Source organism: Chiloscyllium plagiosum, unplaced genomic scaffold (genome assembly GCF_037043375.1).
Source record: "Chiloscyllium plagiosum isolate Xiang-an unplaced genomic scaffold, Cpla_swu_hap1 HiC_scaffold_36, whole genome shotgun sequence".
Lineage (NCBI taxonomy): Eukaryota > Metazoa > Chordata > Chondrichthyes > Orectolobiformes > Hemiscylliidae > Chiloscyllium > Chiloscyllium plagiosum.
The window spans coordinates 13,736,954-13,764,235 of record NW_028270174.1 but is presented as its reverse complement, the minus strand read 5'-3'; the positions used below and the strand labels follow the sequence as shown (position 1 = coordinate 13,764,235).

The following is a 27,282-nucleotide window of genomic DNA, read 5'->3' as shown; positions in this document are numbered from 1 at the left end:
TCAGTGGAAATTAGCCGACATAAGGATACTTGTTCCTGTTGCCTGATGCCCAGGCTAGAAGACGGAAAGCTGTAGGTTGGGTGTCACGGGGGTGACATTTTTTGAGGATTTATTTTCATGTATCGACTATCACATTACAGCATTTTGGAAGAGAGGTGTCTAGTGTGTTTATTATTCTTTCTGTTTTCTTTCCTTCCCTCTTTTATTTATTCTTTATTGTGATTCTGCCTTCCCTCTATGCACTATCTACAAGCTTATGGTCACCTATTGCTTTCCTCCACTGGACATGCTATTTGTTTCAATGTTTCTCTGTCTTTTCTCTTGCTGTCATTCCCCCTCGAGCCTTTCCCAGTGTGGCTGCCCATTGAGAATGCCACGGATTGGTTCCAGTCCCTGAATTTATGCAAATGTGTCTCCCTCTGAAGGTAACAAGGACATGTTTGGGTTTGCTGGAACTTACTCAAGCATCGCCCAGCATCCAAATGAGGAGTAATCGGTCCAGAATTGGGACCTAGAATTTATTTTTTAAGCGAATGTCAGTCAACAGTTTCCACAAAGGAAACCAGCTCTGAAAAATAGGGTGCGTATCTTATCTCTGGGTTGAGCATTTTCCGTGATGTTGCCACTGGCTCTCTTCAGTGGTCTGAAAGTGCAATCAAGTCAGAATACTCTCGAAATCAATTTTTTTGGGGGGTATGTTTAAAAGATTCAGGAAAAGGATGTGAGTGTGGTTGGCTGGTCCAGCTATCATTACCCATCCCTAGTTGGCCTTAAGAAGATGGTGGTAAGCTACCTTCAGTCCATGTGCTATAGGTCAACCCACAATGAATGTACCAGCTTTTTGACCGAGTGACAGTGAAGGAACAGCGATATATTTCCAAGTCAGGACAGTGAGTGGCTTGGTGGGGAACTTGCAGGGGGTGCTGCCCTTGTCCTTCTAAAGGATAGTGGGAGCAGGTTTGGAAACTGTTATCTAGTGAATGAAAATTTATGAAAGTAGATTTATGAAACATTTTTAGGGATCGAATTTGCTCTGACTAATGACACAGCACAGGCAGCAGTGAATTGATGCCTATTTTCTAAGCTGCCATTTGACACCAATGGAAAGAGTTGGGGTGGGGGGGGGTTGGAAGTGAATTTGCTGGTGCCTGTTTTGAAATCTCCCCATTGCCCACTGACCTTACTTCAGTTGTTCCTACATCCTCTTAATCTAATTCAACTTTTGTCTTCATTCTTTCATGGAATATGTCCATAATCAGCAAGCCCAGTGGTTGTTGCGATTCCTAATTTCCCCTGTAGGAGGTTGGTAGCGTATTGCCTTCTGGAACCACTGCAACCATAGAGTTATACAATATGGAGAAAGACTCTTTGCTCCAACTAGTCCAGGTTGACCATGTTCCCAAACTAAACTAGTCCCACCTGTCTGTGTTTGTCCTGTATCCCTTTAAACCTTTCCAATTTACAAACTTATCCAAATGTCTTTTAAATGTCGTAACTGCACCCGCATCCACCACTTTCTCTGGCAGCTCGTGGGGAAAGGGAGGGTTTTGCTCCAGCAAGAAACAATGTTTTGAAAAGTGGACAGCAAAAAAAAAGAGGGGAGAAACCTTTTTAAACAGCGAAGGGTTGGGATCTGGAACACACTTCCTGGGTGGATAAGGGAGGCAACTTCAACCATGACTTTGAAAAAGGGAGTTGGATAATTTCCTGAAGAGGGGGAATTGGCCAATGGGGGGTGTGGGGTGAAGAAAACTCAGAAAGGGGGGGATCAAGAGAAGATGTGCTTGCAGAGAGCTGATGGGCCAAATAGCCTCATTCTCTGTTGAAATTGTTCTGTAATGAACTTGTAGGCATGCTAGCGAGTTTTGAGAAGATTTGGAGGCATGCTTCCTGAGAAGCATTTTACAGCATGCAATTCTGGTCTCCTTCCTATCGGAAAGATGTTGTGAAACTTGAAAGGGTTCAGAAAAGATTTACAAGGATGTTGCCAGGGTTGGAGGATTTGAGCTACAGGGAGAGGCTGAACAAGCTGGGGCTGTTTTCCCTGGAGCGTCGGAGGCTGAGGGGTGACCTTATAGAGGTATATAAAATCACGAGGGGCATGGATAGGATAAATAGAGAAAGTATTTTCCCTGGGGTCAGGGCGTCCAGAACTAGAGGCCATAGGTTTAGGGTGAGAGGGGAAAGATATAAAAGAGACCTAAGGGGCAACTTTTTCACACAGAGGGTGGTATGTGTATGGAATGAGCTGCCAGAGGAAGTGGTGGAGGCTGGTACAATTGCAATATTTAAGAGGCATTTGGATGGGTATATGAACAGGAAGGGTTTGGAGGCATATGGGCCGGATGCTGGCAGGTGGGACTAGATTGGGTTGGGATATCTGGTCAGCATGGACGGGTTGGACCGAAGGGTCTGTTTCCATGCTGTACATCTCTATGACTGTATGACTCTAAGCAGTGTTTTAACCTTCATTACCTCTGTCAGGAAGACAGTCTGGGCCTGGGGTGTGCCTTCTTTTGTTTGTGGCTAAAGCTAGACGATTTTTAGATTGTTGCTAGGTTCGATGAGACTCAGCGATCACAGCACGGAAGGCTTTTTCCTAAGCTGCCCCGTGTCTCTGGGTTATTGCTGCTAGCTCAGAGCGCCTTCACTTGTAAACAAACAGCCGAGTGGTTAACAATGTGTCAGGTAGATTGTTTCATGCAAACAGGATGCTCAGTATTTACACACCCACTGATCTGAACAGCGATAGCTGGCCTCTCCTGACCTAGCCCCTCACGTTTCGGGGCCATTTACAAATAGCCCCTCTTTCTGCTGGGGCGTGAGTGCACTCAGTGGTTGTGGTTTATGAGCTGAATTTCTGATTGTTCTTTGTTGGGGGCAAAGGGAAAAAAATAAACAACTTGCTGGCAAACATTGTTCAGCTCATCTCTCCACCCCAGAGGTTAGCATAGAATAGAACACAACCCTTACAGTGTGGAAACAGGCCTTTTGACCCAACAAGTCCACACCGACCCTCCAAAGAGTAACCCATCCAGACCCCTTCTCCTACCCTATACTCTTCATTAGCTAGACAGCTGTACCACCCACCTAACACACCCCATACCCCCAACACCTCGCCCATTAGAGTCATAGAGATGTACAGCATGGAAACAGACCCTTCGGTCCAACCCGTCCATGCCGACCAGATATCCCAACTCAATCTAGTCCCACCTGCCAGCACCTGGCCCATATCCCTCCAAACCCTTCCTATTCATATACCCATCCAAATGCCTCTTAAATATTGCAATTGTACCAGCCTCCACCACTTCCTCTGGCAGCTCATTCTATACATGTACCACCCTCTGCGTGAAAAAGTTGCCCGTTAGGTCTCTTTTATATCTTTCCCCTCTCACCTTAATCCTATGCCCTCTAGTTCTGGACTCCCTGACCTCAGGGAAAAGATTTTGTCTATTTATCCTATCCATGCCCCTCATAATTTTGTAAACCTCTATAAGGTCACCCCTCAGCTTCCGACGCTCCAGGGAAAACAGCCCCAGCTTGTTCAGCCTCTACCTGTAGCTCAAATCCTCCAACCCTGGCAACATCCTTGTAAATCTTTTCTGAACCCTTTCAAGTTTCACAACATCTTTCTGATAGGAAGGAGACCAGAATTTCACGCAATATTCCAAGAGTGGCCTAACCAATGTCCTGTACAGCTGCAGCATGACCTCCCAACTCCTATACTCAAAACTCTGACCAATAAAGGAAAGCATACCAAACGCCTTCTTCACTATCCTATCTACCTGTGACTCCACTTTCAAGGAGCTATGAACCTGCAATCCAAGGTCTCTTTGTTCAGCAACATTCCGTAAGACCTTACCATTAAGTGTATAAGTCCTGCTAAGATTTGCTTTCCCAAAATGCAGCACCTCGCATTTATCTGAATTAAACTCTACAAGGTCCAGATCACAGGCAAGTGGTGCATTTGCAGCTACCCAGCAGGGATTGGCTATTGTACTTCCCCCCACAGTGGAATTGCCTCTCTGCACTCACACCTGCCCACTAGCTGCTGGCCAGAGATTTCAACAGCACTGGAGCCCTGACGGGTCATCGCCAATGAAAGGGAATGAAAAAACGGCACTTTAAAAATCAATGTGGCCCCACCGAAGCCATTGGGTCTAAAGACATTGAGTCTCGAATATTGCAGTGATTGGTTACAGAAGTAGAAATTATTCTGTATGTGTGTCTGCATCTGTGTGTGTCTGCGTCTGTGTGTGTCTGCGTCTGTGTGTGTCTGCGTCTGTGTGTCTGAATGTGTGTTTGTGTGTCTGTGTGTGTCAAGGTGTGTGTGTCATGGTGTGTATGTGTTTGTGTGTATGTGTCTGTGTGTGTCAGTGTGCGTGTCGGTGTGTGTGCATGTGTGTCTGTGTGTGTCTGTGTGTGCACATACACGTACATGCTATTGGAGGGAGGAAACAGCAAGAGTAAACAATGAATGAAAAGAACAGAAAGAACTCAGTTGTTGGAATTCAGAAACAAAAACTGAAAAAGCTCAGCAGGTCTATGGAGAGAAATCAGAGTTGACGTTTTGGAGAGAAAATGAGGTCTGCAGATGCTGGAGATCAGAGATGGAAATGTGTTGCTGGAGAAGCGCAGCAGGTCAGGCAGCATCTAGGGAACAGGAGAATCGACGTTTCGGGCATTAGCCCTTCTTCAGGAATGAGGAAAGTTTGCCCTTCCTTAGTTTTGGGTCCAGTGACCCTTCCTCAGAACTGATCCTTCTCTCTCTCTCTCTCTCTCTCTATACAGATGCTGCCAGACCTGTTGAACTTTTCCAGCAATTTCTGTTTTTGTTTCTGAATTCCAGCAACTGCATTTCTTTCTGTTTTGATTCAGTGTTTTCTCTTACTGTTTCTATTCACACACACCCACACCCCTGTAGTCACAGGCAACGTTCCTGATGTTCATCTCTACCTACAGCTGTCACAGTCTCCCCAGTGAACTGTATCCTGATGCCACCTATATTGTACTTTGATGCTTGCCCACTCTCTACATCTGTCTCTATATTTTGGCTTTCTCCCCACTGGTTACAAAATCTCAACGCTCCCAGAACGTTATCAAGAAGCGAAAGGAAATATTCTGTGTTCGCTAGATTTCCTGCATGTACCTTTGCTTCCCATTGCCACAGGGTGGAAACATTGAAAATCTATGTGACTTTAGAACTGTCGTAAGCCAATGTTGTCAAGCATTCATGAATCGTCGTTTGATTTCATTTTAAAGACTTACCATTGAGCAGCCAATTCTGCGGCTGAGTCCTTTGCCTCCAAGTCACAAGGCTCCTTGGTCAAGCACCAAAACAGAGCTCAAGTATAAGCGTCAAGGCAGACACTCAAGTCGATGTACCAAGGTGCTGACTTTCTGGGTGAGCTGTTACATCGAACATTAAAGGACTCTATACATGGCATTTACTTCACACACTGCTCAGCTTCTTGAGGCCAGCCAAGAAATTAGCCAGAGTGAGTTTATTAATCAATGTGATCAATATGGTGGACGGCGAAGGGATAACTGTGAAACACCATCAAATGAAAGAATAGTGGTGGCGAGAAGCAATGAATCTTAGCTCTGACCAGAACATTGTCTCTCGTTAGTGCTTATTAATGTAAATACAGGCTCGCTCACTAGCAGTGATCCTCATGTTGGCTCATTTGTGAAGGGAAAGCTGGTGAGGTATTGTGTACCCTAGTTAATGACAGAGCTGAAAGCACCACTTCTATTGGCACGGGAGGTGGCTGTTGGAGCCTATCTTCAGGAATATAGTACAGATCCTGTCCTGTGTAATCTATTTGCACTTAGTTATGTGTATCGACTGTATCAACTGGTATGAAAAATTGAATTGCAAAACTTGGCATTGGTTTCTTCATCTTTTGAACTTTTTTTATGGGAGGTACCTGTCACTGGCAAGGCCAGTGTTTTCTGTCCATCCCTAATTGCCCTCGAGGTAAGTGGCTTGCTGGGCCAGCCTGTGACTCTCTTGTCCAACATAGACCAGGCCAGGTAAGGATGGTCAATTCTCTTCACTAAAGGACAGTAGTGAGGCAGATATGCTTTTAGAGCAGTCAATGGTAATTTCATGATCACCATCATTGAGATGGGGGCCTAGATTCTCAACACGACAGAGGCCAGTGGGAATCTCAAGTCCAGCGTTTTGCCTTTTTTTGACAGCAGCAGCCACTCAGCTATACTCAGTTCCTGGAGGCAGTGGGCTATTTATATGACCACTCGCCTCCCACTGAAATCAGTCTTTGGAATCCCTGATGTCTGGAACCTGGAGTGTGGAGATTAGATCAGATGCGATCATGTCTATTCCCTGACAAGGGGTTAGGGATCCTTTTGGGTTGGGGGTCAGGGATCCTTTGCAGTAGGGGGTCGGGAATTCTTTGTAGTTGAGGGTTAGCGGTCAGGAATCATTTTGGGTTGGCGTTCAGGGATCCTTTTGGGTTAAGGGTCAGGGATCCTTTCTAGTGGGGGGGTCATGGATCCTTTGCAGTAGGGGGTCAGGGATCCTTTTGGGTTAGAGGTCAGGGATCATTTTTGCTTGGGGGTCAGAGATCATTTTGAGTTGGGGTTCAGGGATCCTTTTAAGTTGGGAGCCAGGGATCCTTTTGAGTTGGGGTCAGGAATCCTTTTGGACTGGGGGTCAGGGATCATTTTGGGTTAGGGGTCAGGGATCATTTTGGGTTGGGGTCAGGAATCATTTTGGGTTGCAGTCAGGAATCCTTTTGGATTGGGGGTCAGGGATCCTTTTGAGTTGGGGGTCAGTGATCCATTTGGGTGGGGGTCAGGGATCATTTCTATTGAGGGGGGTCATGGACCCTTTGCAGTCAAAATGTGAGGGTGGGGGTTACGGGGGAAGAAAGAAATGCTACAAAGTGGAGAAAAAACAAAGGGGAAGGGAAAGGAACTGGCGAGCTGAGGAGCATTGCACTCTGCTGAGGGTGAGGGAAGGTGAGAGGAGGCGTGAGGGCTGGAGGAATGGTTTATATTTTGCCCCTTTTTGAGAGGTTGGGTACCCATTTAAACCTGGTGTGGAACACCTTTAGCGCAAGTGAGGTACCCTCTAGGATCGTGAAAAGGGAGGCTTGCATGGAAAACGCACAGGAACTAACTGTGACTGCCAAAGCTTTATTTCACTTTAATGTTTCATGGATTGTGGACAAGATTATGGACAAGACCAGCATTTGTTACCAATTCCTAACTGCCCTTGAACCAAGTGCCTTGAGAGGCTATTTCAGGGGAAAACTGAAGGGAAACTATATTCTGATGGGTCTGGAGACACTTCTGGGGGAGCATGCCTGTTTAGTGAACCAGATGGGTTTTTACAGTTGTATTTTCATGGTTACCATCATTGAGATTAGCTTTGGAGAGGGTGCAAAGAAGGTTTACCAGGATGCTGCCAGGACTGGAGGGCTTGCCTTATGAAGAAAGGTTGAAAAAGCTCTGACTTTTCTCTCTGGAGAGAAGGAGGAAGAGAGAAGACCTGATTGAGGTATACAAGATAATGGGATAGAGTCAATAGCCAGAGACTCTTCCCCAGGGCAGGATTGACAGGTACGAGGGGTCATAGTTTTAAGATATTAGGGGAAAGGTATAGAGGAGAGGTCAGAGGTAGGCTCTTTATGCAGAGAGTTGTGAAGGCATGGAATGTGTTGCCAGTGGTGGTGGTGGAAGCAGAGTCATTAGAGACATTTAAGCAACTGCTGGATGGGCAAATGGAGAGCAGTGAGTTGAGGGGTGCGTAGGTTACGTTATTATATTTTACATTAGGATTAAACCTCGGCACAACATCGTGGGCCAAAGGGCCTGTTCTGTGCTGTACTTTTCTACGTTCTATGTTCTATGTTAAATTCCAAGTTTACTTGTTGAACTCAAATTCCACCTGGCTCTCTGTGCTATGAGTTCAGTGACATCGCTAATAAACCATGATCTTCCCTAACCAGGCTATTTTTATGCTGCAGTGTGTAATTTAGATGGAAAAGATGGCCAATATCTATCCATCAATGACCTCATCATCTGCCTTATTTCTGCTGATGGCACTGTGTTGTTCACAAATCGCCCACTCTTTAAAAGCGCTCGTATCAATTCCACTGCCCTGAATAGTGACGGCGGGGATGAACTATATTCAGGCTGTGTACACTGTGGAAATCTTGGTAATAGTAGTCAGTAGCTGACTGACAGCCCTCTTGCCTTTCGAGGTTAGAGGTGTTCCGGGTTTGGCTGTGTCTCCTGATAGCGTGTGGAAAGTTCAGAGCCAGCACACTTTATGAACTGTCCTGCCAGGAAAATACATGGTGGCACCCACTGACAAATGTAGGAGTTTCACGGTCATTATTGTATGACTATTTATGGGATCTTCCTGTGGGAAAATTTGCAGTTTTTTTCCCCCTAAATTATAGCTACGTTCCAAAAGTGCTTTATTGGCTGTAACATTCTTTGAACTGGACGAAGTTCTTGAACTTACCTGTACTTCCACCAATGTCATCTACTGTATCCGTTGCACCCGATGTGGTCTCTTCTACATTGGGGAGACAAGACGCCAACTTGCGGATCACTTCAGAGAACATCTCTGGGACACCCACACCAACCAACCCCACCACCACGTGGTCCAATGCTTTAACACCCCCTCCCACTCCACCAGGGACATGCAGGTCCTGGGCCTCTTTCATCGCCAAACCATTACCACCTGATGCCTGGAGGAAGAATGCCTCATCTTCCACCTTGGGATCCTGCAACCATGTCAGATCAATGTGGATTTCACCAGTTTCCTCATTTCCCCTTCCCCCACATTATCCAGGTCCCAAGCCTCCAACTCAGCACCGCCCTCCTGACCTGTCCATCACCTTTCCCATCTATCCGCTCCACCATCCTCTCCCACCTATCACCTTCTCCCTCACCTTCATCTACTTATCATATTCTCAGCTACCTAACGCCCAAACACCCCCCCCCATTTATCTCTCAGCTGCCTGACCCATAAGCCTCATTCCTGATGAAGGGCTCATGCCCAAAACGTCGATCTCCATCTCCTTGGATGCTGTCTGACCTGCTGTGCTTTTCCAGCACCACACTCTCGACTCTGATCTCCAGCATCTGCAGTCCTCACTTTCTACTAAGTTCTTGACAAGCAATATGTAAATGGAAGTTTTTCAGTTCTTCTACCTGATAACCCAGCTCTGCTGTAAGGTAAGGTTATGGTAAATACTGCACTGGAATCGTTTGTTTTGCAGGCAATTAAAAGTATGAGTGTCTTTTCTGGGAGGGTGCTATAGGAATTCAATGGACACATTGTAGGACCATTGTCCTTGGAGAGTTCAAGACGAAGAGGAGATTTGATAGAAGTTTTCAAAGTCGGGAACAGTCTGGACAGTGTGGATATGGAGAAACTGTTCCCATTTGTAAATAGATGGAGGGCGCAGTTTGAAAATGTTATGCAGATGAAGCAGATGTGAGGTGAGAAAGCAGTTTTCCACACAGCGAGGAGTTAGGGTCTGGAATGGACTGTCTGGGAGTGTGGTGGAGGCAGGCTCAATCAGAGTATTCAAGAGGGCATTTAAATAAGAACAGAGGAAAGGCACGAGATTAGCACCGATGTTCAGAGTGCCAGTGCAGGCACAGTTGGCTAAACTGTGTCATTACAATCCTGTGATTCTCAGAACTGGGGAATACAGGGCTCTGTTCCTGGACTTTCACTGTAATCCTCAGTTGAAGTCTGTAAGTGTGTAATTGTTATTTAGTCGTCTCGACAGCTCCCAGACTAAAATCAAAGGCTCATTGTTTCCTGCGTGAATGGCAGCAATTGTTGCTGTAATGATATCTTTTTGTTTCAAGATTGGATCAGCTTGGTCGCTGCTGCTTCTCTGTAGAGGCTCAGACACTGAGCTCACTGGCCGATTCACTTTGGGTCTGTGACACTAGCCTGAAGCTAGCAAGCAGATCACAAAACAGTGGACAAGAACAGTTATTGGAGCAACTATTCATAAAGACTGCAAACAGTGTCACCCGGCTTTCCTTCCCCCACTTTTAGAGGCTAATTTGCAGAGAACAGGGTCCTGTTTTGTGCTCTGTGAAATATTTCTTGATTATTCTGATTGGTTGGTACAAGGGATGTCAAATGTGTGAAACAGGGACGCGTTGAGCCCTCTTTCACTGCTAAGTGGTAAGATGATCAATTTGAATTGCATTTCTACACACGCCTTTGTGACTTAGAATGTACCTCAGCACACCAACCCATGTAAACAGATAGAGTAATTGAGATGTACAGCACGGAAACAGACCCTTTGGTCCAACTCATTTATGCGAACTGGATATCCTAAATTAATCTAGTCCCATTTGCCAGCACCCGACCCATATCCCTCCAAACCCTTCCTATTCACATACCCATCCATGTGCCTTTTAAGTGTTGTAATTGTACCAGCCTTCACCACATCCTCTGGCAGCTCATTCCATACATGGACCACCCTCTGCGTGAAAACATTGCCCCTTAGGTCCCTTTTATATCTTTCCCCTCTCACACTAAACCTGTGGCCTCCAGTTTTGGACTCCCCAGCCCCAGGGAAAACTTCTTGTCTATTTATCCTGTCTCTGCCCCTCATGATTTTATAAACGTCTACAAGGTCACTCTTTAGCCTGCAGGGCTCCAGGGAAAGCAGCCCCAGCCTATTCAGCCTCTCCCTACAGCCCAAACCCTCCAGCCCTCACAATAAAGTGACTGTTTACAGGTCATGAGCAAAGACACAAAATTCCACAGTTCAGAGATACTCTTGGCAGTCTATTCAAATAACAAAAGACTTACCATTACTATTTTACCGGTTTGTGTGTTAGGGAATCATTGGTGGCTTACCATGTTTGCTGGAGTTTTGATCTAGAGAGGAATTAACAAGAAGGTTCTCTGAAGCAGTCCATTGCTTCAGTCGGGATTGTTGGAATTGTGACTCTTTCAGGTTAACAGTACTGCTGAAATCCAGGGGTACATTTGAGTTTGGATTCAAGCCTCTTGACAAAGACCTTCCTTGGCAGGTTTCCTTCCTGCAGGTTTATTTGAAGTCACAAGCGTTTGGACCGCTGGTGTTTCATCTTAAATTTTAAGTTAACCTGTTGGACTGTAACCTGGTGTCATGTAACCTTTAACTTTGTTCATCCCAGTCCAACCCCAACACTTCAGTAGCATGGAGTCCCTGCAATTAGAATGATAGATTCCCCACAGTGTGGAAACAGGCCCTTCGGCCCAACAAGTCCACACCGACCCTCCAAAGAGTAACCCACCCCGACCTATTCCCCGATTACTTTACATTTACCACTGCCTAACCTACACATCCTTGGGCAATTTAGCATGGCCAATTCACCTAACTTAGACATCTTTGGATTGTGGGAGGAAACCGGAGCACCCAGAGGAAACCCACGCAGACACAGAGAGAATGTGCAAACTCCACACAGACAGTCGCCCGAGGGTGGAATTGAACCCAGGTCCCTGGCACTGTAAAGCAGCAATGCTAAACCCTGAGCCACTGTGCCACCCCTATCTGTGAGCTGTACATCATGACTATTTATAGGAAACATACAAGAGATGATGAAGCATAATTAGTGCATGGCACAATGTGTGTAAATGTACAAACAGTTCTTCCCCACCCCACCTCAATAGTACACACAATATTAATGATGATTAGTAATAATGACAATGATCAGTCAATACTGAGCTGTGATGGAGATTTGCTGGCGCTGGAGCTGTTCCAAGGCAAGATGTTTATGATAAAGGGAGCTACATGTAAAACAAACAGCTTTACAGCACAGGGATTTCCAATTTACAAACTAATAACTGAGATAAATAATCCCCTCATAACTATTTTGTCCTGTTCAAAGATTTTTTTTAAAGAATAGTATATTTACAAAATTTATAATCTATTTTCCTGCCGATTTATAATCTGCAGAAAATGTCAGTTGCATTTTAAGTAACTAACTTGTGAATTTCAAAATGCTTTAGGCAAACTGTATTTGGAAAATGTTATTGATTCGCACTATTAAAACGAGACTGGATCATTTATTAAATATGTATAAAATAATTTAGAAATATCACATATGGTGTTTATATAAAAACACTGTGACTGATAGCTTGCCGACTTCTTTCTGGCTGGAGGTGCTTTGAAGAAGACCCAGACGGCAAACGGGGAACTTAAATGTCGCAGATTCTTTCTTGTCCCCTCTGCGATTGATTCCTGGTCTGATTGGAGGCTTAAAGTTGCAGCTGCCCTGAGCCCAAAGATCAACAGAATACCAAGCGCATCCTGCACTTCCCCAGCTTGACCCACCCCTTTTTCAAGCAGTGTAGCAGCATTCAGGTCAAAAGGAAAATGTTAAATCTCTTGGTGACCCCCCCCCCCCATCCCAGGTCCTTTCACACCTTTCCACGTGAAGCAGCATTTCACCTGTATCTCCTCCAATCTGGTCTTACGGGTATGGAATGAGCTGCCAGAGGAAGTGGTGGAGGCTGGTAAAATTGCAACATTTAAAAGGCATCTGGAGGTGTATATGAACAGGAAGGGTTTGGAGGGAAATAGGCCGGGTGCTGGCAGGTGGGACTAGATTGGGTTGGGATATCTGGTCAGCATGGACGAGTTGGACCGAAGGGTCTGTTTCTGTGCTGTACATCTCTATGACTCTGTGTTCTACTGCGTTCACTGCACCGAATGTGGCCAACTCTACACTGGAGAAACCAAATTCAAACTGAGTGACAGCTTTGCAGGACACTTCCAGTTCATGCACAAGGCCCCAGCCTTCCTGTAGCCGGTCATTTTAACACAGTACCCTGCTGGTATGCCACCTTCCCTGCTGGTATGCCACCTTCCCTGCTGGTATGCCCTCCTTTCTGTCCTGGGCCTGCTGCAATGCTGCAGTGAATCGCAGCACAAACTGGAGGAACAACATCTCATCTTCAGACTGGGCACTTTACAACCTTCTGGACTTAATATTGGGTTCAACACCTTCAGATTGGGAACCCACTCCCATTCCTTCCCTTTCATTTGGCTTTACCTGTTGTATTCCCTGTCACCATGTCCTCTCTGCCCTCCCCCCAACCCGATGGGACTGTCTGTTCTTTCCAATCTGGTAGTTAGACACACCATTGTTCTACCATTCTCACTTTCTGATCACTTAACCCACTCCATCAACTCCCTCTCTCCCCCAGCACTCCACTCCCCCTCCCCACTGTAGCATAAATGTTGCCTCCTCCACACTTCGTGTCAGCCCTGATGAAGAGTCATCTAGACTCAAAAAGTGAGCTTGCCCTCTCTCCATGGATGCTGCCTGACCCACAGTGATCTCCAGCATTTTGTTTTGTTTTCAGTACAGATTCCAGCATCTGCAATAATTTGCTCCTCCTTTCAGCTCTTTGGTGGGTTAGCCTTGACATTTCAGATCTCCATCGTCATCATTGAGAATGACCTGGCATTTACATGGTGACTTGCATGATTTCAATTACTTGAATGCCAACAAATGATACTTGCAGTAAAGTGCCAGGGTTGTAAACAGCAGTCAGTCTGTGCAAACCAGACCCCACAAAGAGAAAATGGGCGAATGATGAAATAAGCAATGTTTAGTGATGTTGGTCGGGAGATAAATGTGGACCAAGGAACCAGGAATAACCTGCAGTTCTTCACACTTGGGATTGTCTTCATCTGCGTGAGAGAGGAGAAGGGCCTTTGGGTTCACCCCTCATTGGAAGGCTGGCAACACTGTCCCTTTGTACTGCACTGGACTACTTACACTGAACAAATCATGTAAGTGCCTGTAGAACGCAGCAACCCTGCAGCAATAAAACTGAACTGTTGATCAGGGATGTAACTTAATTCTGAATCACGGGCAATTCTACACAATAATTGAATTGGGCTGATGGAGGGCAATATAGAGGGCCCGGGATGACCAGTCTGTTACCTAAGAATGAAAATATGATCCCAAAGAGAAAGCATGGCAGCCATTTTTAGAGATTTGTTTATAATTTCCAACAATGTTTCGGCCTCTAATGATTTAGTTGTGTAAAAGTTCCCATCCTGGTCTCGCTGAAACATTGGTTTAATCAGGGATACTTTAGTTCCTGAGGCTGAAGGTTTCTTGTCTTTTAATTGGAGGGGTATTGATTGGGACAGCTCTCCTGAAGGAATGTTCTTTGTAATCCAGAGCCAGGGAGGTTCAAGAACTTATGAGACACATTTCTCTTAAGTATCCAAAATTACTGGAGGCTTCCCACCAGCTCGCACTGAAGCTGAGAAATGTGTGGAATAGCTGAAGGGGTTTAAGACACCCAGTGGGACTGGTGAGCAAAACTCACTTCCTTCCTTCATTAGTGACAGCCCTTCATTGTGTTCACCTATCCCCAAGACACAATCCTTTGTTGGGAGAGGAGTCTTTCATTTATAAGTCTTCTCTGACAAGTATTGATGCATCACTTCAAGCTACTTAAGATGGCTGAGGGGTGACCTTATAGAGCTTTATAAAATCATGAGGGGCGTGGATAGGATAAATAGACAAAGTCTCTTCCCTTGGGTCGGGGAGTCCAGAACTAGAGGGCATAGGTTTAGGGTGAGAGGGGAAAGATATAAAAGAGACCTATGGGGTAACTTTTTCACACAGAGGTTGGTACGTGTATGGAATGAGCTGCCAGAGGAAGTGGTGGGGGCTGGTACAATTACAACATTTAAAAGGCATTTGGATGGGTATATGAATAGGAAGGGTTTGGAGGGTTATGAGCTGGGTGCTGGTGGCAGGTGGGTCTAGATTGGGTTGGGATATCTGGTCAGCATGGACGGGGTTGGATCCAAGGGTCTATTCCCATGCTGTACATCTCTGTGACTCTATGACTAACTGCAGAGAAACAAGCCATTCGGTCCATCTGGTCAATGCCAATGTTTATGTTCACACAGACCTCCTTGTACCATACTTCATCCAAATATCAATGGAGTCTAGTTTATCTACTTTCCCCTGAAAAGCATCTATGCTGTTCACCTGGACTGCTTCTACTGGTCACAAGATCCACATTCTAAGCAGTCTCTGGGTGACAACATGAATTTCCACTGAGTTATGAGTAAGGATATGAGATGTTGGCTGTATTCTTCAAATTCCCTACCAACAGAAACATTTCTATGTCTACCTCTTCAATATTTTAAAGAGCTCTTAATCAGGTCATCTCTCAGCTTGGTTTTAAGAAAAGAAACCCAGTTTGACCATTAGATCCACTCAGTTCTGATACCAACCATTGAAATCCTTTTTGCACTATATAAATATTGTGGCTACAAGAGCAGGTCCGAGGCTAGGAATCCTGCAGCGAGTAACTCACCCTCTGATTTCCCAGCAGTTTGCTCACCATCTACAAGGCACAATTCAGGATTAAGAGGGAATGCTTCCCACATTCCTGGATGAGAGCAACTCAAACGGCACTCAAGAAACTGCACACTATCCTCTGGGCAAAGTAACCTGCTTGATTAGTCAAACATTCACCACCTTCAACATTCATTCCTTTCACCGGAAAGGCATGTTGGAAACAGTGTGTACCATCTGCAGGATACGCTGCAGAAACTCCCTAAGGTTCCTTTGAGAGCAACTTCCAAACCCATTACCCCCCCCACCCCAAAGGGGACAAGGACAGTGTCCATATTCAGACATCACCACCTGCCTGCAAGTTCACCTCCAAGCCACACACTGTCCTGACTTGGGAATAAATCCTTCACTGTCGCTGGGTCAAAATCCTAGAAATCCCCTCTAATAACACTATGGGTGTCCCTACGTCACATGGACTGCATGGGTTCCAGAAGGCAGCTCACCACAGCATTCTCCAGGCCAATTCGAGAATGGCAACAAATGCTGGCCCAGTGACACCTATATCCCGTCTATGAATAATAATAAAATATCTTTCCAATGCTTCCATATATTTTCTCATTAAACAGACAGAGACCAAAACTGTACAAAAGCAGTCGAATGAAGATCCTGATCAGGTTTATCATAATCTCCCCCATCTCAACTGAGTAATGAACCCTTGCTATTTGGTTTGTTCTTTTAAATGAGTTGGTTGATCTGATTAATAATTTTAGTGATCACTGTAGCTGTGTCCTACGTTGTGTCTTTGCCCCATTTGCATATGGCTTTCTAAGGTAAGTGATGGCAGAGGTTAGGCTGTAGGTCTATGAAAGGATCAACTGAAAACCTTAAATCTGTATGTTCCGACAGTCACTTGCAAACGCGCAGTGAGATATTGTTGAGGGTGGGGGGGGGGGATGGAATCAATGGGTGGATGAAACAAAAAAAACTGCAAGAGATAGAAACAGGAGTAGACCATTCAGCCTGTTGAGTTGGCTGCATCATTCAGTCCCATCCTGGCAGATCTTGGACTTTAATTTTACTTTCCTGCCCCCTTCCAGGATTCCTGAAAGATCAGAAATGTGTCTATCCAACCCTCAAATGCTGTCAACAGTGGGACATGCACCAAGACTTTCATTTATATATAAACTTTCACATCCTCAGAATGTTACAATCTGCTTTCCAGCAGTAAGTTGAATAACCTGTTTTGGGTGTTGGTTTGGCAGGGAATGTTGTCCAGAAAAAGCTGGAAGGTTCACTTCTTCAAATAATGCTTACTGGGATGAGAGGGAGAACTGACTTGACCCCTCCCTCAATCCACCACTTTGGTATTGGTCAGGTCGGCTGCTGTCCTTCCATCTACCTGGGAGAAGAGGCGTGGCCTAGTTTAGCATCGTATTCGAAACACAGCACCTCTGACAATGCAGCACTCCCCTCGGGACAGCGGAGGGAGCGTAATGAGCAGCAGGAACCTTGGCTGATTTTCCAGCCCAGCGATGTCAAGGCTAATTGAAACAGCTCCACTAACAGCTCCAGAAAGCAACCAACTCTAACAACCAGGATCTGAACCTTGGACCTTCCTTGTTCCTTTGGCTCTTAATTAACAAGAGATCAGAGCCACACAAATGAATCAGAGGGTGAAATGCATGGTTGGGCCTGCAGTGATACATGTTATTTTCCCTATTGTCTAATTATCCTGACAGAGACCAGAAAACTAATCAAAGCTAGCTTACTGTGTAACTCTGTATTGAGAGATGATCTCCTACTAAGGAACGTTGTGAAATATCTCAGTTTAATATTCAAATCTGCTGCTTGAGCTGAGTTACTTAACCTCAGGTTAGGCTTGAAGAGTGCAGGACGGTATCAGTCAGGGTTCATTAGATTGGTCCCTGGTCTGTGAGCATCCTTGTATATTGAGAGGTTGAGTCAGTTTAGCCAATGTTGTCTAGTGTCTAGAAGAATGAGAGAGGGTCTTATTAAGGGTGTGAAGGGGGTGGACATTGAGAGGTTGCTTCCCCCTAACTGGGGAATCTAGACTATGAGGCCACAGTCTTGGGATAATTTGGAACTGAGATGAGAAATTCCTTCACTCAAGGGGTTGTGCAAATCTCTGAATTCAGAGGGTTGTGGATGCCAAATCATAGCCTGAAACATATTCCAAGACAGCATTTTGGTTTCGCAGAGAGTAAAGGGATATGGGGAGTGAGTGGACTTGGAGCTGAAGATCACACTGAATGGTGGAACCTGCTTGATGGTCTGAATGGCCTACTCCTGCTGCTGGTTGATCTCTTATTGCTCCTCAACATTCTCCAGTGACTCCTATTGGGGAGTGCGTGCCTTCGGACTGGGGTTGGACTATGTTGTGATGCCTTTGGTGAAGGAATAGCCTGCCCCCCTCCCCCCACCCTCTCACACAATTATCAGCCATTGGTGCCTGAGGAATCCTATCTCAACATGTGACAGTGCCCAAGGAGGATGTTGGAGTGGAAAAGACGGAAGGAGAGGAAGAAGAAGAAGAAGAAGATGAAGATGAAGAGCTAGGGGGAGAGCAGAGAGGTAGCAGGGCAAAATCCTGACCCCGTTCTGCTTCTGAAAATAATGGTGGGGAGTTTTGCGGGGTTTTTTTTTCTTTAATCCCCCTCCCCCCCCGGCGGTATAAGAAAAGAAGTGATTAAAGTTTGTATTTTCTTTCTTGGATGACTCTTGCCTCCCCGAATATTCACTTGTTTATTTCCTTCTCACAGGCCACTCACCAAAGCTCCTACTCCTGCAGCCAGGAGAGCAGGATGGGTTGGGGCACAGACTACTCCGCGATTGTCAGCAGCGCTGTTCCATCATCAGCCAGCAGAAGGCGCAAACCAAGTGGGCCGAGCCCGACGATGTCAGTTTTTTCCCTCCTCCACCAGAGATGGAACGTCTCACTTCCAAGTGGTGCTCCATCTAGCAGCCCACCTGAAAACTGACACACGCAAGCACCAAATACTTAATCAGAATAATAATTAATAAAAAAAAACAAACACTCGCCCGACTGAAGCCGTCCATTCTGAGTGGCAGGAAGCTCCAGGACTCGGAATTTTGGGAGCTTTGTGTTTGGGAACTTGATCACTCATTGACTTGAGCAACTGGGCTGCTGCCAAGACTGTTGTATTCATTTGATCGTACTGTTGGACATGCCCAGTTCGACTCCAGATGACCCCCACCTTCCCCCCTTCTCTCTTTCCCACTCGAAGCGGGAGCCTCTCACCACATCGGTCATGCTTTTGTTTTTGCAATGCACCCTGTTCCCAGTTTTCATTTAAACACAGAGGAGAGTGCTGGGCTTTCCGTGCTCCATCCAAGGAGTCACTCTGCATGTGTGCTGTAGGGCGGAATTGAGAGTTGGGTCTTCCTTTTTTTCCTTAAGGAAATACTTTTTGTTTTGATGTGGAAGCTCTATCCCCAAGTGGCTTTTCAACTCCCTGCTACAGTGCGCATACACCTGACTTTAAGAAGAAAGGCGACCTAAATTGAGATTGCAGTAAGCTAAGACCAATGTGTAATATAGGCGTCCATGACCTTGTTTGGCTGAAAGGACATTTATACAGTTCCCCACTTTGTCCGCTATCACACCCTGGCTCTATTTGGTTCTGATCCATTTGTAATCACAATTGCACTTAACAGGATGGTGATACCAACATCCATGGTAAATGGGAGATGCGCTTCAATGGGTGTTGATTCGGGGCAGCCAATGTTGTACCCCCCCACCCATGCTCCCAGAAGGTGCATTGGTCCACACAGTGGCCCTGTAAGGTCAGGGCCACAGTATTAACCTACAATCGAGGGCTTATGGACCAGGTTCTATCACTCTAGGACACCAATGCTCCTTCTTCAGAACTGCTGCAGGACATTGTTCTATTTAAAAAGGTAGAAAGGAAAAAAAACTGGAACAAAATATTAAATGGTGTCTTTTCATTTAATGAGTGTTTTGATTGAACTGAAGGGACAGATTTGTAGCAAAGAAATATCTTTCACATTGCAGACACAGCGGGAATTCTTAAGTAAGCTTTCTCAGGAGCTGTATCATGATACTTATTCCTTTTAAAGCAGATTTGAAATTTTAAAAAATAAAGTCAAAAGCTGTTTTTTTAAAAAATATTTTAGTGTGGTTTATCCTTTGTTCACATGGAGGCACTATAATGTTGCTTTTGTGACATAAGGGAGTATAAAGGGTTATGTTACTGGGTTAGTCATTTAGAGACCTTCAACTAATCTGAGATGTCGGGAATTTAGAGCTTGTCATGGCAATTTGAGTTCATATTTAATAAAACACCAGAAAAATAGCAAGCAGTTGTCAATAAAAGTGACCAAACAATGTTAGGATTATCATAAAAATCTAACTATTTTCAGTCATGCCCTAGAAAGAAGATAATTTCTCTTCTGTATGTATTTTGGTTCACACGTGACTCCAATCCCAGACCCATTATGGTTGACTCAAACCAGCCCTCTGAAGTGGCCTTTATTAGGGGGGTCAGAGTGCCTGAATAGGCATTATCAGTGACATCCAAATCCTGATAGTGGGCAAGAAAAGAGAAAACATCTTTCATTGCAAAACCCCCAAAAAAAGCAGAGACAGCTGGCACAATGCACTTTGATCCTGCTCAAGGTTAGGACTCTGTTTAGGAAACAAAGGCTCCAATTCAAGAACCAGACCTACCCGTTGACGTTGAAGGACAGCGTTTCTGGGTGCAGAAGATTTGAAAATTCTGACAGAAATCACATTTCTTCCAGTGAGGAAGTACACTCCTTGCTGCTAATGGGAAGCAGCTTTATATAAACGTGTGTGTTGCCTTATTGCTGTGAACTTGCTGGCTTGAAGCCTAAAGGGCCTTTCCTATGCAGGAAGCCAAGTGTTTTTATTTGAAGCAGACAGGAAAGCCTTCCTGGCAAGAGTAACCCCCCTCCCCCCCCCCCCCACCCTCCCTGTTTGGCATTTCTTTGGAATCGTAAGGGATACAATAAACTAAAACTGTTACCATCAACTCATCTCCAATGTCTTGTCAGCTTTGAAATCAGAAAGCAAAGCTTCAGTTACGTATTCACCAACACGTGTGACCTACAGCACTCACTGATCTCCGCCAGCTCACACTGTCACTTTATGTGTCAGGGTTTTGGAGGGGGGGGTGGGGGGGGGGAGGTTGTGATATCATGTGGTTCTTTTCCAGTTGGAACCCCTGTGAAGCCTTGATTTTGTACCAGTCGCTTGCTACTAATGGTTATTACACACCCAGCAAACCTGTGAGCTGTGCTTTTACAACAGCACATAGTGAAGCATCAGAGCCATAATTCAAGAGAGTTTTCATCTTGATGTCATCTTTTCACTGCTATTGGAGTCACTGGTGATGATGTTTCATTTTGTGACACAGGGCTTCTAATTCAAAAATTCCAAAATTGTTCTTTATAGCAAGAGATTTAATAAAATAAAGTTAAAAATGAAATAAACAATATGTTGAAACAGTCTTGTAGGTTCTCTTCGATGCATCTTCATATCTTAAAGTTAATGTCCACTTGAAAAGCCTTGTCAGTCAGTCTTAAGGAACAACCTTTTCACCCAGAGGGTGGTACGTGTATGGAATGAGCTGCCAGAGGATGTGGTGGAGGCTGGTACAATTACAGCATTTAAAAGGCATCTGGATGGGTATATGTTTAGGAAGGATTTGGAGGGATGTGAGCTGATCGCTGGCAAATGGGACTAGATTAGGTTAGGATATCTGGTCGGCATGGACTAGTTGGACCGAAGGGTCTGTTTCCATACTATACATCTCTATGACTCTGTGAGCTCTTCCTGTGTAAACATCCAGCCCATGTTGAGGAAGATTTCTAGGAGAAGGGGTGCTGTAGGTGAATAGTTGAGCGTAAATAACAAAATGAAGAGACTATATCATTCCTGATCACTCACTATAAAAGGAAAGGAATTAAAATATAACAATCTATCCACAAACAGTTGCAATGGCACCTTGTTGGTGCAGGAAGCCTTGGTTAGCTTTTACATCTGAGTGGAATAGTCTTTTGAGTTTCCTTTTTTGAAATTTCATGATATGTGCCTCAAGGCCTTGGCTTGCTGCCCCTCTCTATTTTAAGTGAAAGATTAGCCCATTGATTTCACATTCCAGGAGTGTAGAGTCAATTCCACTGACAAACACTGTCCTTTCAGCTTCATTTTATGCTGACTCATTTTGCATTTGAGAGCCACCTCGTTTCCAGAGGTGAGCATCAGAGGTGTGGACATTTTTCTGGGCAGAAAGTGTTGTTCAGTGCATTTTCTCGGCTTGACCAGAGTCAACTGGTCAGGTGACACTGTGGGCAGATCTAAGGTTATCGACTTTGGATCAGAGAAAGACAAATTAGAATGCCAGCAAGTGTGAAGGAGCAAAAATGTATACTGTCGAAGGATGAGGAAGAAAATAATCCACCTCCTGACCCTGGCTAGTATAGGTCACCAAGTCAATGATAAAGTTAACAGAAAGCTGTTTATTGCACCAGTACAAACTACATTCAAATCACTCAAACATGCCTGCCTCTTCCAGGGTCCATGTTAGATCCCTCTCCCATGTCATCACTGACGTTATCACGATTGAATTTTTTCACTTTTACAGACATTAATCCTTTCAAACCCTTACACAACATCTCCCCCCCCAAGTCCTTTTCCTGAGTTATTATCCTGCTACAGTGTAGACAGATCATTAAGAACTAAGATGGCACAGTGGCTCAGTGGTTGGCACTGCTCCTCACAGCGCCAGGGAATGGGGTTTGATTCCACCCTTGAGCGACTGTCTGTGTGGAATTTGCACATTCTCCCCATATCTGCATGGGTTTCCTCCCACAATCCAAAGATGTGCAGGTTGAGTGGATTAGCCATGGGAAATTCAGGGTTACAGGGATAGGGTAGGGGGGGTGAGTGTGGGTGGGATGCTGTTCGGAGGGTTGATGTGCACCCAATGGCCTGTTTCCACACTGTAGGGATTCTGAGAGAATGTTAGCCTCTGTATCAAAGGGATTGGAACTGCCCGATGAAAATGAAATGCTTCATGTATATAGAACCTGATTAAGACTCCGCTAGAGTACCTCATGGAATTTCAGACACCGCACATTTTCACCCAAAGCATAATTAGATCAGTAGCTTGTTCTCCTAGAAGGCTGTGGATGCTGAGTTAGTGAAACTTTGAAACCTGAGCTCAATAGGCTTTTGATGGTTTAAGGACATTTGAAAGGATATGAAGCAAAAGTGGGTAAATGGAGGTTAGGTACCGGTTAGCTCGGTTTTAATTGAAAACAACTCACAAGCTTAAACCTCAAATATTGCAGATGCTGGAAATCTGAAAGAAAAAATAGAAAGTGCTGGAGAAACTCAGCAGGTCTGGCAGCATCGGTGGAGAGAGAAGCAGCATTAACATTTTGAGTCCAATATAACTTCTTCAGAACACTTCGGTTCTGAGGAAGAGTAATACTGACCTCGAAACATTAACCTTGTTTCTGTCTCCACAGATGCCACCAGACTTGTTGAGTTTCTCCAGCATTCTCTCATACTTAATCCTATCTCCCGACACAATCTAGGATCCTTTTAAGTATTGAAAGAACTTATAGAACGTGTTTTTCAAATCCTTTGAAAGCCCGAACACACTTTACAGTACTTTGGAAGTGTAGTTAGTCTTGCATTACCCAAATATGGCAGCTAATTTATGCTTAGCAAGTTCCTACAACAAAAAAAAGGAAAATACGTATTCAAATAATCTCCCTTTAATGGTTTTGGTTGAGGGATCACTGTTGTCCAAGATACAGGGGTAGCTTTCTACCTCTTTCTTTGATTTGTTACGTGCCCCTGTGAATCTATTTCTGAACGAAGACTCCTCCAATAGTACAGCTTTGGAGGTGTCAGCTTTGATGAGGTGATTAAGGCCCTGGAGTAGAGTCTCCCATTAGCGTGACCACCAAGCCAAGCTTTAAATTTTTGGCTGTGGCCATGTGAGGGAGTGGGTTCCTCAACCTCACAACTATTTGTTGGTTTTTATTTACAGTACTCATTTTAAACTGGTTTAACAGGGATTCTGTCCACTTACCCAGGGTTTTCTGTGAAGTACAGATATTCCCTTCCAACCCCTTCAGCTCCCTCTGGTACTTTAAGCCTTCACCCCATCACCTCGAGATAATTTATCCCAGTGCTATTATTTGGTCTCTCCTCATTATTCATCTCCTTCTATCCAGCTGTTGTTCGATTCTCTGTAATAAACACCTCAAACTTGTATAGTGCCCTTGACCACAGTTGGACATCTCAAAGCATGGGATGGCCATTGCAGCATTCTTTGAAATGTAGTCCCTGCTGTACGGCAGGAAATGTGGCAACCAATTTGCAGTCAGCTCCCAAAACCAGCAGTGTGTGAGGGATAGCCATTGGATAAGCATTGGTGAGAACAGGCTGGACTTTGAGTTAGAGCCACAGGAATCTTTGTCATCCACCTGAGAAGGTAGGCAAGGCCATGATTTATTGCCTCATCCAGAAGACAGCACCGCCAACAACAGCGGATGGCATGGTGGCTCAGTGGTTAGCATTATCACCGTTGAATTGTTTCACACTTCTACAGACATTAATCCTTTCAAACCCTTACACAACATCACCCTCCACGAAAGCCATTTTCCTGAGTTATTATCCTACTTTAGTGTAGACAGCTCATTAAGAACTAAGATGGCTCAGTGGTTGGCACTGCTCCTCACAGCGCCAGGGACCTGGATTCAATTTCACCCTTGGGCAACTTGTGTGTGGAGTTTGCACATTCCCCCCGTGTCTGCATGGGTTTCCTCCGGGTGCTCTGGTTTCCTTCCACAGTCCAAAGATGTGCAGGTTAGGTGGTTTGGCCATGCTAAATTGCCCATAGTGGTCAGGAATGTGTAGATTAGGTGCATTTGTCATGGAAAATGTAGAGCAAAAGGGGAGGAGGAATGGGTCTGGGTGGGTTACTCTTTGGAGGGTCAGTGTGGATTTGATGGGCCAAGTGGCCAGTTTCTACACTGTAGGGATTCGATGAACACTGCACTCCCTCAGCGTACGGGAGTATCAACCTTGATTTTTAAGTTCAAGTCCTGGGATGAGACTTGAACCCACGACCTCCTCACTCAGGAGGTGAGAGTGTTACCAGCTGAGTCTTGACTGACAGCTGTGACAATGCACTTTATGTCAATATATCCATTCCAAATTGGGAGACCTTAGGTGAGAACAATGGCTGAGATTGGCAGGGTGGATGTTAAACTGGGGCACTGTGCTCATTGTCTACCTACTGTTTCTGGTGTTTTCCTAAAGTCAGATACATAGGTCTGACCCACCCATCTTCAGGTCAATCAAGACCACCTTGTGAGAACCTCCTGCTGGTATCTTCACCATAGCCCAGGTACCAATATGTCAGGATAGCCCTGGCCTGTCCAACTGGCCACATTGAAGTTACTGCAGCTCACATCTGAGCATGGTTTCCAATGCTGTTGCTTATGGCGCAAAGGCTGCAGTTCCAGTAATGGCCATCACTCCAGAAGGAACTGCTGGGGCGGGAGAGTTGCTATCCATTTGATTGGGCTGTCAGCCCTCGGAGACAGGACACGGTCTGAGATGGGAATGGAAACTGTTTGTGGTTGGCATTTCACTGGATTGTTCGAATCTCCCACTGTAACTGCAGCGGGAATACTTGAGGGCAATTGGTTATGCCATTTCTTAACCTGATAAATCAACAGTGAAGCATTTAGCATATTAGAGATGCTGTATAAATGCAAATTGCATTGCTGTCTGTGGCAATTGTTTACTGAAGTTCCAGGAATGTTGTCACTGGCTTGTTTAGTGGTGCTGTAACTTGTTGTACATGTGCATTGCCTTTAACATAAATCACCTTTAAGGATGCCATATGCAGTCTGCACAATGTTGTGACTTTGCCTGGCAATTAATCTGTTTTGGGTTTCCAAACTGCACACATGGAAATCAGTGGGTTTATTATTTAATGTCTGCTTCATGACTTGTACTGTGTTTTACTGTGTTAAATAAACCAATCCACAGAGTTAATCAATCGCTGAAAAGTGAATTACTGGACCAGACCCGCCCTCTCCATGGGGTGGCATGGGTTCAGTAGTTAGCAGTGCTGCTTCACCATGCCAAGGACCCCTGGGTTCAGTTCCAGCCTCAGGCAACGGTCTGTCTGGAGTTTGCACATTCTCCCCGTGTCTGTGTTGGTTTCCTTCGGGTGCTTCAGTTTCCTCCCACAGTCCAGAGATGTGCAGGTGAGGTCATTTGGCCAAGGGAAATGCAAGGTTACAGGGATAGGGTAGGGGTGGAGAGGTGGGATGCTGTTCAGAGGGTTGCTGTGAACTTGATGGGGTAAATGGCTTGCTTCCTTACTGTACAGATTCTATGATTATTAATTAACATGAGCAAGCTAACCCAGGGTTCTTATTGCACAGTGGTACTGGTCCCTACCTCTGGGTCAGGATGTCTGGGGTCAAGTCTCACGTGACTTGGAGGTGTGATATAACACGTCTAACAATAGTGGCCGTTGGAGCAATGCACTGACGATGGACAGGAAAGGAGTCATAGAGCTTTTACAGCACTTGCCAATATTAAACATCTATCTACTTTAATCCCATTTTCAGGCACGGTGCATAGATTTGTATTCTATGGCATTTTGAATATTCATCTAAATACTTTTTAAAAGTCTTGAGGGTTCCTGCCTCTGTGCTGCTGTTTTTGGTAGTGAGGTCCAGATACCCACTGCCCACTGGATCAAAACAACTTTCCTCAAATTCCCTCTAAATCTCCTGATCTTTACCTTAAAACTGTGCCTCATGGTTATTGACCCCACTACTAAGGGAAACACTTCTCCCTCACTGCCCTGTCTATGCCCCTCAGAATTTGGTACACCTCAATCAGGTTCCCCCTCAGCCTTCTCTGCTCAGAGGAAAACAATCCCAGTCTCTTATTCTCTCTTCAGAGTTGAATTGTTCCAGTCCAGGTAACATCCCACTGAGTCAACTCTGCACCATCTCTCGTACATGACCCCTACCACATCAGTATAAAGCACTTCCTGTTGCATTGAAGTGACTTCTCTGACTGGTGAAGTTAAAGGTTGAAAACTGGAATGAGAGTGTCCACAATCATTTTGTTTAATTCTTGTGGCGAAAGCTTGAACTAATAATCCATGAGTAGGAGATCTAATCTCAAAGGCATTCTGAGAATTTGAGCTCAGTTCTTAAAAAGAAAAAAAATCTAGAAATGGAAAGCTCTGTCTTTTCAAGTGAGAGAACTTGTTGGATTGACCAGAACCCCAACTGGTTAACTAATATCACTGCTCTGGTCAATAGGTGACACCCAACCATTAGACAATAAGGTATAGGAACAGAATTAGGCCATTCGGCCTATTGAGTCTCCTCCACCAATCAATCATGACTGAAAGGTTTGTCAATCTCATTCTCCTGCCTCTCCCTGTAACCATTGATCCCTTTACTAATCAAGATCTTACCTATCTCTGTCTTAAATATACTCAATGACTTGGCCTCCACAGTCCTCTGTGACAATGAGTCCCACAGATTATCCACCCTCTGGCTGTAGAAATTCCTCCTCATCTCAGTTCTAAAGGGTCATCTCTTCAGCTGCTAGTCTCCTACTAGTGGAAACATCTTCTACATGCCCACTCTATCCAGGTCTATCAGTATCCTGTAAGTTTCAATCAGAACCCCCCTCATCCTTCTAAACTACATTGACTACAGACCCGGAGTACTCAACCACTCCTCATATGACAAGCTCTTCATCCCTAGGATCATTCTTGTGAACCTCCTTTGGACCACATCCAAGATACAGGCAAATCCCAAGGCTGATTGCTGAGTGGCTTGGTATGTCACTCAGCT

The 27,282-nt window shown here is 45.0% G+C and overlaps 1 protein-coding gene across 6 annotated transcripts in view; it reads left to right on the top strand.

Moving 5' to 3' along the window:
- The window catches only part of lef1 (lymphoid enhancer-binding factor 1), a 164,222-nt gene that overhangs the window by 132,241 nt on the left and 4,699 nt on the right, over positions 1 to 27,282 (top strand). For 4 of the 6 annotated variants that reach the window (XM_043674327.2, XM_043674329.2, XM_043674328.2 and 1 more), the window contains exon 10: positions 18,120 to 19,509. The exons of the other annotated variants lie outside the window; for them this stretch is intronic. In XM_043674327.2, coding sequence (XP_043530262.2) covers positions 18,120 to 18,319 — 200 coding nt within the window. In that variant the 3' untranslated portion in view covers positions 18,320 to 19,509. Of the gene's footprint in view, positions 1 to 18,119; positions 19,510 to 27,282 lie in introns of those variants that run through there. 6 annotated transcript variants of the gene reach the window in all.